We start from the raw sequence: 13,227 nt of genomic DNA, 5'->3' as shown, positions 1-13,227 counted from the left end.
AAGAGAAAAGAGGGAAGAGAAGAGAGAGAGAAGAGAGAGAAGATGAAGAGGGAGAAGAGAAAGAGAAAAGAGGGAAGAGAAGAGAGAGAGAGAGAGAGAGAGAGAGAGAGGAGACCGAGGGAGAGAGGAGAGAGAGAGAGAGGAGACGGAGAGGAGAGAGAGAGACGAGAGAGAGGAGGGGACGAGAGGATGAGAGAGAGAGAGAGAGAGAGAGGAGAGGAGAGAGAGAGAGTGAGGGTGGGAGAGTAGGAGGAGAGAGAGTGACGAGAGAGAGAGAGGAGAGAGAGAGAGAGAGAGGAGGAGGAGAAGAGGGAGAAGAGGAGAGAGAGAGAGAGAGAGAGAGAAAGAGAGAGAGAGGAGAGAGAGAGATGAGAGAGAGAGAGAGAGAGAGAGAGAGAGAGAGAGAGGAGAGAGGAGAGAGAGAGAGAGAGAGAGAGAGAGAGAGAGGAGAGAGAGACGAGAAGAAGAGGAGGAGCGAGAGAGAGAGGAGAGAGATGAGAGAGCGAGGATGAGAGGGGAGGAGCAGAGAGACGAGAGAGACGAGAGAGAGCGAGAGAGGAGAAGAAGGGCCTGTGGGACATGTGCGGTTTGTGTTGGTGTGTGTGACGGAGAGAGTGAGAGAGAGAGAACAGAGAGGGAGTGTGTATGTGCCTGAGAGAGAGAGAGAGAGAAAGGTGCGCGCGCGCACCTGTGGTGTGGTGTGCTGTGTGTCAGAGAGGAGAGAGAGATTGGAGAGGAGAGAGAGAGAGGATGTGATGTGTGTGTTGTGTGTGATGTTGTGTGTGTGTGTGTGTGTGAGAGAGAGAGAGAGAACGATAAGAGGAGTGTTTTGAGGGGGAAATCGACGTGGACGTGAGCAAAAAGCCGTTGGGCCAACAGTTGGCTGTCAGGGTTGGGCCAATGTTGGGCTGTCAGAGTTGGCCAACGTTGGCTGATCAGGCCGTTGGGGCCAATGTTGGCTGTCAGACGTTGGGCCAACGTTTGGCTGTCAGGCGTGGGCCAATGTGGCTGTCAGAGTTGGGCAACGTTGCAATGTTGACATTGGAGCCAACGTTGAGACCCGCCGAGCAAAATCCGTTGGGCCAACGTCGTGGTCGCAAAATGGGAAGTTGGGCCAAACGTTGGCAATATGACCGTTGGTGCAACGTTGGCACGCTGAGCAAAAAGCCGTTGGATCAACGTTGGCTGTTCTGGACGTTCAGCCACGTTGGCAATTGATGAAGTTGGGCACGTTGGCAATATGACGGTTGGGCCAACGTTGGCTGACTGCCGTTGGGCCAACGTTGGGCCAACGGTCGGCCCACCGTTGGGCCGTCATATTGCCAACCGTGACCGTGCCAACCAAATGCCAACGTTGGCCCAACGTAAGCATGCTATCTGGGTTGTGTAGTGTTTTATGTGTATGTGAGTTATATGTATGCGTAGTACTAGTAAGATATGAAACTAATAAACTCTTGAAGGTAAGGATGTAAATAAATGTGTTTTCAAAAACTGCAGTTATGCTCTTAATGAACCATGTTACAGGTGAGTTTAACAACAAAGACAACATCCAGGATCTCAATCGTTTGCTTCGGTTCAAGAAGGGAGAGCAACCAAACAGCGCTGCCCTCCGTAAGTTATCAGTCCTACGAAAACTATAGTCGGTGTTTCCCCTGCAATGACACGAGCGAGGCGGGCCACCTCGTTCAAATTCTCAGCCGCCGCACAGAAATTTGCCCAAAACACCGCCTTGCTGACAAAAATCAATGTTGTTTCATAGAACAGTGCTTATAATGCACCAAAATAGCTCAGAATGCACCAAATTGCACCATTTTTTCAAAAAAATTCTAGGGGGCATGCCCCCATACCCCCCTAGCTACTTGCAGTGCTCGCTTTGCTAGGACCTCGAAACGCACAAACACACCAAAATTTTTTTTTTATCTCACAGACCTTTTAGGCCAGGGGAAACACTGATAGGGGTTCCATGATGTATTCGTGTGTGAATTTCTTTTATTCAAGGATTATGCCATATTTTCAATAGTACCTTAGCTTATACAAGCTACACAAGTAGCATTATTCGGTGATAGCATTTTAGAACTATATACAATTCTGCAATGTAAACACATACTAGCTGGTATGTACTTGTGAATTTGTCAATCAGTGGCAGTGAGTTGTGCAGGATACTGGAGAATGACAGATCTAGTATAAGGCAGTAGTGTACAGTGCTGCTTTAAAATGGAGGTTGTTACAGTCCATTGTGATAGTGATGCTTCCTGTGTAATATGGCGATTATAGGGGTTTATTAATATTCTCTGGCGTAACTCTTCAGCGCAAATGGACAAGCAGACAGCAATGTGCTCAGTCGCTGCATTGATCAAGTACATGGAGCTTCTACAGGACGAGGCCAACTTTGGTGTCTTTAGCATAGAGACGTTTGATCTCAGCCAGTACATGCGGTTGGACTCTGCTGCAGTGAATGCTGTCAACCTGTTACCTGTGCCTGGACAGGGTGAGTAGATTTGTTAGATAATTGTGCTTAATTTTACATTTTGCAAATTTTTACACGTGTAGTTTAAATGATCTGCAACTGTCACTTAAAATTTCTATGCTTTAATCAATATGTTATACCTAACTGCAGAAGTAATGTCTATATGTGTCTTTATCTATTATCTTTTCAATCCGTGACGTCAACTAGCGACTAGTGAATTGTTATTTTTTAGTGCTATCTCACTTAGAAACTACCTCTGGCCCTTGTAATTCATGTGGACCTCCCATTCACAATTTTAACATATCCATATTTAATCAATCCTAATCGTCTTGATATTAAAAATGTCTGGCACTTTATTGTGCGCGTACATGTACGGTTGTGTTCTTCGGACTGGTGGTGCACATGTTTGTCAAGAGTCATAGATTTGTGTCATTATGCCTCACAGGGGGAAATAAATATCAGAGTATTTTTGGACTACTGGACCACTGCAAGACTGCTGCTGGCCACCGGTTACTCGCACAGTGGGTGAAACAGCCTCTTGTAGATCTCAACCGCATAGGTGAGTCGTGGTTTAAATTTGTGAAGCTATGAGGTAAGCAAAGGTATGTGCATAAATTTGACAGCCACTAAGATTAAAGTAGTGTGCCAGCCACCGTGTCTATGAAGGGATAGTATCAGCTTTTGCCTGTTTTGTTTTGCAGAGGAACGTCTGAACGTTGTTGAGACATTGGTGGAGGACACTGAGCTAAGGCAGATATTGGAACAGGACCATCTGCGCAAGGTTCCTGACTTTCAGAGGCTGGCCAAGCGATTCCAGCGCAAGAATGCCAACCTACAAGTACAACCATTGATAGCTGAACTTGCCATTATCAACTGTCTCTCACTGTTAATTCATCCATGTCTCTTTATCTATCTGTATCTAGCTCTCTCGCTGCCTATTTTCTATCTCTCTTCTCTTTAACTTCCATAGATTATCCATTGCCTTTCTGTCAGCTTCATTAAGATGTTAAATAGAAAATTTGGCAATTGCATGTCCATACTTTGCTGATTCAATAAGTGGTTTCACATTGCCAGGACTGCTACAAGGTTTACCAGGGCTTGGAAAAGCTACCCCATCTATTGGAGACAATTGAAAAGCACAGCGGTAAACACCGGAGTCTCCTAATGGCCCACTTCAATAATCCCCTCACGGTACAAAGTTATAAATACCTCGGTTATGTCCAACCTGTAAGCCTTGATATTTGCTATTACATAACTCGGCATGGCAGTAAGTGTAAGGGTGAAATTCTAACTAGCTTCATGCATACAATCATCTCGTGCACCTACATGTTCAATAAATAGCTAAAAGAAAGATTTTGATAGGTTGCCCAGGTTATGGTAAATAAGAGATATTGTAAGTGTGGCCTAATACTATAGAATATTTCATGGTGTATATACAGGCTATGTCAGTACTCGATTCTTTATCTAATATATACCAGAGAAATGCTACGACAGATGTGAACAGCACTGTGAAAGTTCATGTGTGTATTAGTGCGATGGAACAGCGTGGCTGTACATACATGAGTATAATACCCGTGTGCTGGTTTATCTCGTAGGAGCTACTCATGGACTTTGCAAAGTTTCAAGAAATGGTTGAGAGCACTCTGGACCTGGGACAGGTTGAGAACCACGAGTACCTCATCAAGCCAGACTTTGATGAGAATCTGCAGGCACTCCGAGAGAAGATGGACGAGTTGGAAGCCGATATCAAGTCGCAGCTAAAAAAGGTCTCACGCTCAGCTAATAAAAATGAAATATTTTAGGGATGGGGTAGTATTTCATATAGCATGGTGCCATCGTCATAAATTGCCTCCCCATTATTCTTTTTGGTACTGGCTGTGGGGTGATAGAAGACCACTTGGCACTCCATGCAATGTACCAACTATTATAGCAGGGACGAAGATAGGGGAAGAAAGATGGAAGTATGAGGTTCAGTTTTAAGAATGGCAGAGAATAGGTTGCATTGTAAGGTCTAAATGAGTAGGAAATGTCTGCTGGAAGATGTGTATCATTTCATGGAGTTTCATGAGGGGACAATCTCGTGCCGTATCAGTAGTGTTGAATAAACGTTTGTCACTCAATGCGTGCTTCATCTTCACTTAAAATGGGTGATCATCTCTGCTGCAGGCTGCCAGAGATCTTGGACTAGAAGCTAACAAGACTATCAAACTGGAATCCAATGCCCAGATTGGCTATTTCTTCAGAGTAACCAGAAAGGTATTACAAAATGCTGACTAAGTAATTCTCATTACTAATTCATCCTGTGGAGTTTTACAATTTTGTTAAGGGCAGAAAGAATAGTAATTGTTTTGAGAGAAAATTTGTTTTCAGGCATCTCATAAAATTGAATTTCCTATTTATAATTAATTGATTGCTACACATCTACACGAAGGAATACTATAGCGATTTCTCATTCTAGCTGTAAAATGTATTGAATTTCGGAGTACGTATGAATTATTTATCGAAACCTAGGACGAGAAAGTTTTGCGCAACAATAGAAATTACTCAACCATCGATGCCAAGACCAGCGGTGTACGTTTCAACAGTAGCGCCCTCAGGCGGCTGAATGACGAATACATGTCAGCGAAGGGCGACTACAGTGATCAGCAAAAAACACTCGTTGCTGAGATCATTAACATCGCAGGTACCTGGCGCCCCCTACATGCACCATTATTTCCTGATGGGTTTATAAGTGAGGGCAAACTCTGGTTAGCTTAGTTGATCTCAATACGGCAATAGCTTGTAAAAGCTGAGAATCAAAATGAAAACATAATGTTTGCAACAACAAAATAATATATACATACAGTACAATACGATACAGGTGCATAGAATACATCCAACGCAGTGAGGATTTTTTCGTCAGTGATGTGCGTGTGTTGTTGTTACAGCTGGATATGCAGAACCCATGCTCATGCTCAGTAACATCGTCTCGGAGCTTGATGTGCTGACGAGCTTCGCTCACGCTGCCACTGCCGCACCGCTGCCCTATGTTCGACCTAACATGCTGGAAAAAGGTTTGTCTGCTAAACGTAGCGCCCCCTGTAATCTACACTGCGCGGCCGCTGCATCGTGCGGGGGTAGAAATTAACTTTTGAACAAGGGAGTCCAACGGACTCCCTGCCGTCTAAAAGAGGGAGTCTGCAGTATGAAGTTCAAAACTAAAGCATAACAACGGGATAACGCATGTGCTTATCTTGAAGATTCATGCAGTGCACATCTGCCAAATTTTCTTTGGACATTTGCTGAAAAAATACGGTAATTCCGCGAGGCCGTCAGTGCTCTGGAACGAACTAGTTAGTATAGCAGAATTTTCAGGGAGTCGCACGGACTCCTGCATGTGTCAAATCAGGGAGTCCGACAGTAAATCGGGAGTATTTGACTCCGGACTCCCGTTAATTTCTCACCCTGCCGAGTGTGGGTCCTTGTAGCGCCCCTGTGATCCATGAAAGTTTGTGTTGAACTCTGGTCACCTACTGGTTTGGCTGTTTCGGCTTTTGGCAGATAGGTGCTTACCTGGATAAGTGCTGTAACCTTCAAACCCTGGCTTAAAAGCAAACACATTCACAGCCACTTGCTTACAGCCTAACTAACTAGTTTGGAGAGTGATGTATTTTAAGTGTTATTGCTCTGTTTATTCCTGCATTAATGATTTGCTAGAAGACGGTAGAGAAGAATGTAGAGCCGTATTCAAACGCAACTTTACAGACTTTTCATTGAAGCTTAGCTGCTTATATTCCATAAGAATTCATGCATTTTGAAGTAAAGTGCTTATCCAGCTTCTCAGAATATATCTACATCAGAGATGCCAACCACTACGATTTATCCGTATTTTATACGAATTTCTATTCCTTTTGCACCACTACGACCAGTTTGTATCAAACTACGAATTTCACTGTGATAGAAAAAATTTTTTTTGTCAATTATTGTCATTTTTTGACAATTTATTGTCATTTTTAACCCCCAGAATGCAGGAAATCGCATCTCAGAATCAAAAAATTTTCTGGGGGCATGCCGGACCCCCCTAGCAAACTCGGTTCACTACGTGACCTTCGAACTACTAATTTGATGGCCAGAAACTACAGATTGCTTCAAATATGTGTTGGCATCTCTGTCTACATGCATTATCAGTTATCTCGTGATAAAATTGGATGTTTTCATGCATAAATCACGTCACGGCGTTATAAATCATCCACTTTGGTATTATTGGCTAATTGAATCTCGTTGAGTTATATAGTGCAGGCTGAGCTATGTAAAAAGATACATCTGATACAGAATCAGTGAGGGGCTAAGACTGGAGTAATGTTACGTTCGCACTGTGCAACGTGTGGTGGAAAGAGTGGTAGTTTTTCAGAGCTATTTTCTATTCTCTAAAAGGTTTCTAGCATTGAGAATGTACATTTATCATGTAAAATTGCAGGCTCAGGTATTCTCCTTCTGGAAGAGGCTAGGCATCCCTGCTTGGAAATGCAAGATGGCGTAGCCTTCATTCCAAACCGTGTCGAGTTTCACAAAGGCAAGTTCAGCATTACACAATTTTCTCATTGCTGATCAGCTAATGTATGTTTGTAACATGATCATGATGTTTCAATTTACCGCCTTTCATCTGCTTTCATTACTCAAGCACTTATCCGTGATCCACCGGACGTTGCTCCCGTTTCAGATGGTCACATGTTTCACATCATCACGGGACCGAACATGGGTGGAAAGTCGACGTACATCCGCAGTGTGGGCGCCATCGTGCTGATGGCGCAGCTCGGCTGCTTCGTGCCGTGCACCTCCGCGCAAATCTCCATTGTTGACGCCATCATGGCACGCGTCGGCGCCGGCGACAGCCAGCTCAAGGGCGTGTCGACCTTCATGTCAGAAATGCTGGAAACTGCAGCCATACTCAGGGTGCGCACACTGTGGGGCGTGGGTGGGGGGGGAGGGCGCACTTTGTGAGGCATGGGTGGATGTGTGTGCTGTGGGGTGTGGGTGGATGTGTGTGCTGTGGGGTGTGGGTGCATGGGTGCGTGTGCTGTGGGGCATGGGTGGGTGCGGACACTGTGGGGCATAGGTGGGTGTGTGTGCTGTGGGGCGTGAGTGGGCGCGTGCGATGTTGGGCGTTGGTGGGTGCGTGCGATGTGGGGCATGGGTGGGTGCGTGCGCTGTGAGGCGTTGGTGGGTGCGTGCGATGTGGGGCGTGGGTGGATGTGTGTGCTGTGGGTCGTTGGTGGATGCATGTGCTGTGGAGTGTGAGTGAGTGCGCATGCTGTGGGGCATGGGTGGGTGCCTGTGCTGTGGAGCGTTGGTGGGTGCGTGCGCTGTGAGGCGCTGGTGGGCACGTGCGCTGTGGGGCATAAATTTACACGTTTGTCTCGTTGTACTCGTATATCGTGAAATAATGATATGATATACATTAATGTTACGTCTATACACGTAATATTATATATAATATTTTTATGTTGTGTTTAGTGCGCGACTAGTGATTCACTGCTCATCATTGACGAGTTGGGACGCGGTACGTCTACGTACGATGGCTTCGGCTTAGCCTGGGCCATCTCAGAGTGAGTATTAGTAACACAATATATGTTAATTGTAATATTATGTTACAAATGCAAATGCTATTAGTCCCTAGTTAGTAGTTGGCCTATTGGTTGCTTTTACATGCTGGGCCAAGGGTAATAACTAATATACAGACTTCACAAACCAGGCACGTGATTGCGTGATTGCGTGCGTGCGTGTTAAGAACTGACTAGATCCAAACGAATTTTATAGCATTCATGAGTGGTAATAATAACTCTAGCCCAGCAAGGTAGTGTGGTCGAAAACGTGGTCTCTTAAAATATTGCTTAGACACGCAGCTGAAACTCGACAGCGTTCCCCCCGAGTAGGTTCCTAACGCCTCGAGTGAACGTGCTTTCCCTATCTAGGCACATTGCGAAGAACGTGAACGCATACACGCTGTTCGCTACGCACTTCCACGAGTTGACCGCGCTCGCGGACGAAGTGGCGAGCGTGAGCAACCTTCACGTGACAGCGCTTACGAGTGACGACACGCTCACGCTGCTCTACCGCGTCCGGCCAGGCGTCTGCGATCAGAGCTTCGGAATCCACGTGGCCGAGCTCGCCCACTTTCCGAAGAGCGTCGTGGAGGTGTGCCCTTTTTGTTTTTTTCTTTTCTTTTTACACACTCACTCTTGCTCACGTTCTTCTCTCCTTTCTCCGATCGGCTAGAGTAATTAATGCTATCGGTCACGTTCCTCTCTTCTTCCTAACTATAGCGACATAATTACATCGCTTTTTTGTGTTTCAAAGTTTGCAAGGAAGAAAGCAAATGAGCTGGAAGACTTTCATACAGTCAGCACGCATGGCATAACAGAGATGTCGACGGAAGAGGGATCATCTCCAGCAAAGAAGCGCAGACTTGCCAAGCAGGTAAGCATGTTCAGCCACCTGAGGCTTGTCAAACAGATGACTGTGTTCAACCACCTAAGGTTTGTTACACAGGTAAGCATGGTCAGTTGCTGAAGGCTTGCCACGCGGGTAAGGATGTTCAGCTGCTGAAGGTTTGCCACACAGGTAAGGATGTTCAGCTGCTGAAGGTTTGCCACGCCGGGTAAGCATGAATCGTTTGCCCTGAAGTTTGCCAAAGGTAAGCATGTATCAGCTGCTGAAGGTTTGCCACGACAGGTAGAGGATGTTCAACTGCTGAAGGTTTGCACACAGTCTAAGCATGATTCAGGCAATAGCTTGCCATCGACAGGTAAGGATGTGGTCAAGCTGCTGAAGGTTTGGCCACACAGGCTAAGCTATGGTATCAGCTCTGAAGGTTTGTCAAACGTAAGCATAGTCAGCTGGCTGAAGGTTTTTGGCCCCACACAGCTAAGCATGTTCAGCTGCTGAAGGTTTGTCACACAGCTAAGCATGTTCAGCTGCTGAAGGTCCACACAGCTAAGCATTGTTCAGCTGCTGAAGTTGCCACACCAGCTAAGCGTTCAGCGCTGAATGGTTGCCACACACGGTAAGCATGTTCAGCTGCACTGAAGGTTTGCCACACAGGTATGCATGTTCAGCTGCTGAAGGCTTCCTAAACAAGGTGTACAGCCAAGGCAAATGAGCCACAATATGTAGTAAGATCTGGCTTCGAATGCAGCTGTAGCCTCGCCTACACGGAGTCGCCTTAACCCAAGTTAAGCTAACCCAGGAGGTGGGGTTGATTCAGATTGCGGTACCCACACATGTAACGAGTAACGTCTATTCAGTCTACTGATAACTACCGCTTAACTTAACGCTAACCGTTAACGATTTCACCCGCATCTACACGAGTCATAACTCTGGTTAAGCTTAACCCGTGTTAGCTCACTCCCCCCCCCTCATCGCCGGGGTTAAGCTAACCCGAGTTAAGACCTCGTATAGACGCTTAACCCGAGACAAAGTTCCTCGTGTAGACGATGCTTGTGTAGGAACTGACAGTGTGGGCTCATTTCAATGCAGGATGGAGAAGAACTGATCCGGAAATTTCTTGCGGAAGTCAGAGATCTTCCACTAGATGGGATGAGCCAGGAGGATGCCGCAGCGCACATCGAGAGGTTGAGGGAACAAGTGGTTGCAGCCAAAAACCCTTACGTCAACAACCTGATAGGAAGACAGGACGATTGATGAGTCATGTAGCTCACCTACTCCACATAGAAACAACAACAGATCGTTCCTGACCTTCAAGATTGTTGGAAATCATGATTTAACAAACTTGCTAGCTTGTAGTTAGCAATAGTCACAAGCTTTGTGGCAATAATATGTAAATAACTGACTGCAAGGGAAGAGAGGAATACATGGTACCTGCATTTAATCAAGACTTTCGTTGAACGTCAATAAGTTTTTGTCTGCTGCCTGTGCAAATAGTATAGCATGTAAATTGGTTAGTCGCAAATATATGTGTTAGTGTTTGTAAATGATCTTTTTTTATCAAGAATATTTCACAGGACTTGTGTGCCTCGATGTCGTCTGTTGCATTTCTATATACATTTATGCACCAAAAATTTGTATATTTACTCAACAGCCCTCCCACACCACCTAGCCACAGTTGCTTCTATACATCAGATCTTGTGGATCTTTTTTTTATTCATGGCGGATATGGCGGTTTATTGTCTACATATACACTAACAAAAAACTCCTTCCTGGCATCTCAATAAGTTGTTGTGTTTGAGGATGCAACACTAACGTGGCATTTTGATCAGTTATGATGTTTGATGGTGAAAGATCAATATTACCATAGATATAGACCAGTCTTAAATATTATTCATGACCTGGGGGGTCATCGTACGAAAACGAGGCTAAGTTAGGCAATTTTGTAAACAATGGCTGCTCAGGCAGGCACGCACAGAGCGTGTACACGGAGATACACACACGTACACGCGGGTACACGCACGTACACGCAGATACACGCGGGTACACGGAGATACACGCACGTACACGCAGATACACACACGTACACGGAGATACACGCACGTAACACGGAGATACAGCGCACGTACAACGGCAGATACCACGTACACGTACACAGCAGATGACACGCCGTGCACACGGGCTAGAACCGCACGTGCACGCTGGTATCACGCCACGCAGGTACACCGCACGTACACGCAGCATAACACCACGTACCACGCGTGTACGTGCGTGTACACGCGTGCACATGCGTGTACGTGCGTGTACGTATCGTGTATCTGCGTGTACCCACGTGTAACTGTGTGTACCTGTGTGTACCTGCGTGTACCCGCGTGTACGTGTGTGTACCCGCATATACGTGCGTGTATCTCCGTGTAACCGCGTGTACGTGTACGTGCATGTATCTGCGTGTACCCGCGTGTACATGCGTGTACCCCCTCTGTGCGTGCCTGCCGGAGCAGCCATTGTTTACAAAATTGCCTAGCTTAGCCTCGTTTTCGTGCGATGACCCCAGGTCATGAATAATATTTAAGACTGGTCTATAGAATACAGTACTCTATATTCTATATCTATGATATTGCAGGACAACTCCACATCAAGCACAAACATCTAACAACAACATATCTTTTATGTATTTGTGGCAGACTGGCGTTTCCACCCATCCACCTGTCTAGAAACAATGAAAAACAATTTCTACCTTTGCAATGGTATTTACAAAATACGTGATTTTCATGTACACTTGGATCCACAATCTCATTGTGGTGGCTAAAAATGTCTGTTTTCTTTCTCTACAAAGTGTTTGTGGTAGCTAGATATTTGGGTTTAAACATTGGTGGTTTATTTTGCAGTAAAATCACAATTTTCTGCTTATCGAAGGAATATATTAAATAAATGTAAACCAATGAAAACAAATGTCACTTTTCTAACAAATTACAAAAGTTTAATAGATATAAAAGCTATTCTGCTTCATACAAATATGAGATACGGAGTGGACTTTATACACTATGACATAAACACTTCTCTCCATCCCTGTCTATGTTAGATCTAGCAGGTTATAGTGATAATGAGCAATGTATAATCGTGTCACACACTACATTGTGATACCATGTGGTTCCTACCGAACGATATATTATATTGTAGCTAATGTGATCAGCATTGCATCTGTATATTTTCTTTTCGTAAATATTACATTAGCTGCCAACGTTCATTCTAAAAACAACCAGATCTGAACTGTGTAACTTGTGCAACTCACAGCAGCTGACGTCGACCATGAGCTGTTAGATAAGCTTGGCTAACGCTCCATTAGGAGTGTTCCCAACTTTGATATCATTAATGATTAATGATTGATAATCCTAACCATAACCCTAACCCAACCACAAACCACAAACTAATATATGACCATGACCATATATATATATATATAACATAAAATACATGACAATAAAGTTGGGAACACTCCTAATGGAGTATCACCCAGGAGCTTTCTGTATGTAGGCCCCCTATGTTGTACAGGTTGCACGTCCGATAGCTGTAGTGACGTTAGTTTTGTAACAACTTGCTATGGATATCTCACGGCAATTAAGTGTATTCGTTGGGTGTTATGGTTTGTGCAGAATCTTGAATCGGTGCTGAACTCTTTTTATTCGAGCTACGCCGCTTCGTCTGGCTAGTAGCTGTGTATTTAGTTGCACTGGTGGCTGTCTGCTTTCTCATGCTAGCTGTGTGTTCAGTCACCCCGGGTGAAGTCTTGCAGGAAGGCCAGGCAGGGACAACATCTATATTCTATGGAACATACCGTATTCACGGATATAAACATGAATTATGCCCTCCCAACAATGTGACACATAAGATAAGGAGATCAAACTAATAGTTGTCAACAGGGAATCACTTAGTAGGACACAGTGATAGAAGTGAATACTTATTAATGCTGAAATCATCAAATGCTTATATAAGGATCAACTCATTTATGTAAACAATTGATATAATCCCATCACAACTTGTGTTTTACTATATGCTCACTTGGCACTGTTACAAGAGAATGGGTCTTGGTTCTATATTCATAATCTTAATGGAATGAAATGGGTTTTCTCAGCTGAACACTTGTGAGTACCAGAATCATACTATAGCTGAGAGGGTCTATGTCCCCCAGGGTACTATCAGAGGGTACCCTGGTACGGTTCGATATATCGGAACGTACCCTGGTACTATCTAATATGCCGGACCGTACCTCGCCTACTCCATGCACTAACGAGTCTAGGGACTCGCCTACGCCTACTCCCTAACCCTAACCCTAACCC

General features: G+C 44.9%; 2 protein-coding genes across 2 annotated transcripts in view; one reads left to right on the top strand and one right to left on the bottom strand.

The window, feature by feature from the left end:
* LOC106806875 (DNA mismatch repair protein Msh2-like) overlaps positions 1-10,441 on the top strand; it is a 19,736-nt gene extending 9,295 nt beyond the window's left edge. The window contains exons 7-21 of the mRNA XM_014809013.1: positions 1,525-1,611; positions 2,309-2,488; positions 2,913-3,026; positions 3,169-3,305; positions 3,542-3,658; positions 4,063-4,233; positions 4,634-4,723; positions 4,979-5,150; positions 5,395-5,520; positions 6,924-7,019; positions 7,167-7,399; positions 7,961-8,052; positions 8,419-8,641; positions 8,804-8,923; positions 9,983-10,441. Coding sequence (XP_014664499.1) covers positions 1,525-1,611; positions 2,309-2,488; positions 2,913-3,026; positions 3,169-3,305; positions 3,542-3,658; positions 4,063-4,233; positions 4,634-4,723; positions 4,979-5,150; positions 5,395-5,520; positions 6,924-7,019; positions 7,167-7,399; positions 7,961-8,052; positions 8,419-8,641; positions 8,804-8,923; positions 9,983-10,147 — 2,123 coding nt within the window. The 3' untranslated portion in view covers positions 10,148-10,441. The remainder of the gene's footprint in view (positions 1-1,524; positions 1,612-2,308; positions 2,489-2,912; positions 3,027-3,168; positions 3,306-3,541; positions 3,659-4,062; positions 4,234-4,633; positions 4,724-4,978; positions 5,151-5,394; positions 5,521-6,923; positions 7,020-7,166; positions 7,400-7,960; positions 8,053-8,418; positions 8,642-8,803; positions 8,924-9,982) is intronic.
* A 1,890-nt stretch (positions 10,442-12,331) lies between these two features.
* Positions 12,332-13,227, bottom strand: part of LOC106806873 (phosphatidylinositol N-acetylglucosaminyltransferase subunit A-like) — a 16,135-nt gene continuing 15,239 nt past the window's right edge. The window contains exon 12 of the mRNA XM_014809010.1: positions 12,332-12,712. Coding sequence (XP_014664496.1) covers positions 12,509-12,712 — 204 coding nt within the window. The 3' untranslated portion in view covers positions 12,332-12,508. The remainder of the gene's footprint in view (positions 12,713-13,227) is intronic.

This window comes from Priapulus caudatus, unplaced genomic scaffold, assembly GCF_000485595.1.
Source record: "Priapulus caudatus unplaced genomic scaffold, Priapulus_caudatus-5.0.1 Scaffold183, whole genome shotgun sequence".
NCBI classification, from domain to species: domain Eukaryota; kingdom Metazoa; phylum Priapulida; class Priapulimorpha; order Priapulimorphida; family Priapulidae; genus Priapulus; species Priapulus caudatus.
The sequence above is the reverse complement of the archived record's forward strand: the minus strand, read 5'-3'. Positions and strand labels throughout refer to the sequence as shown.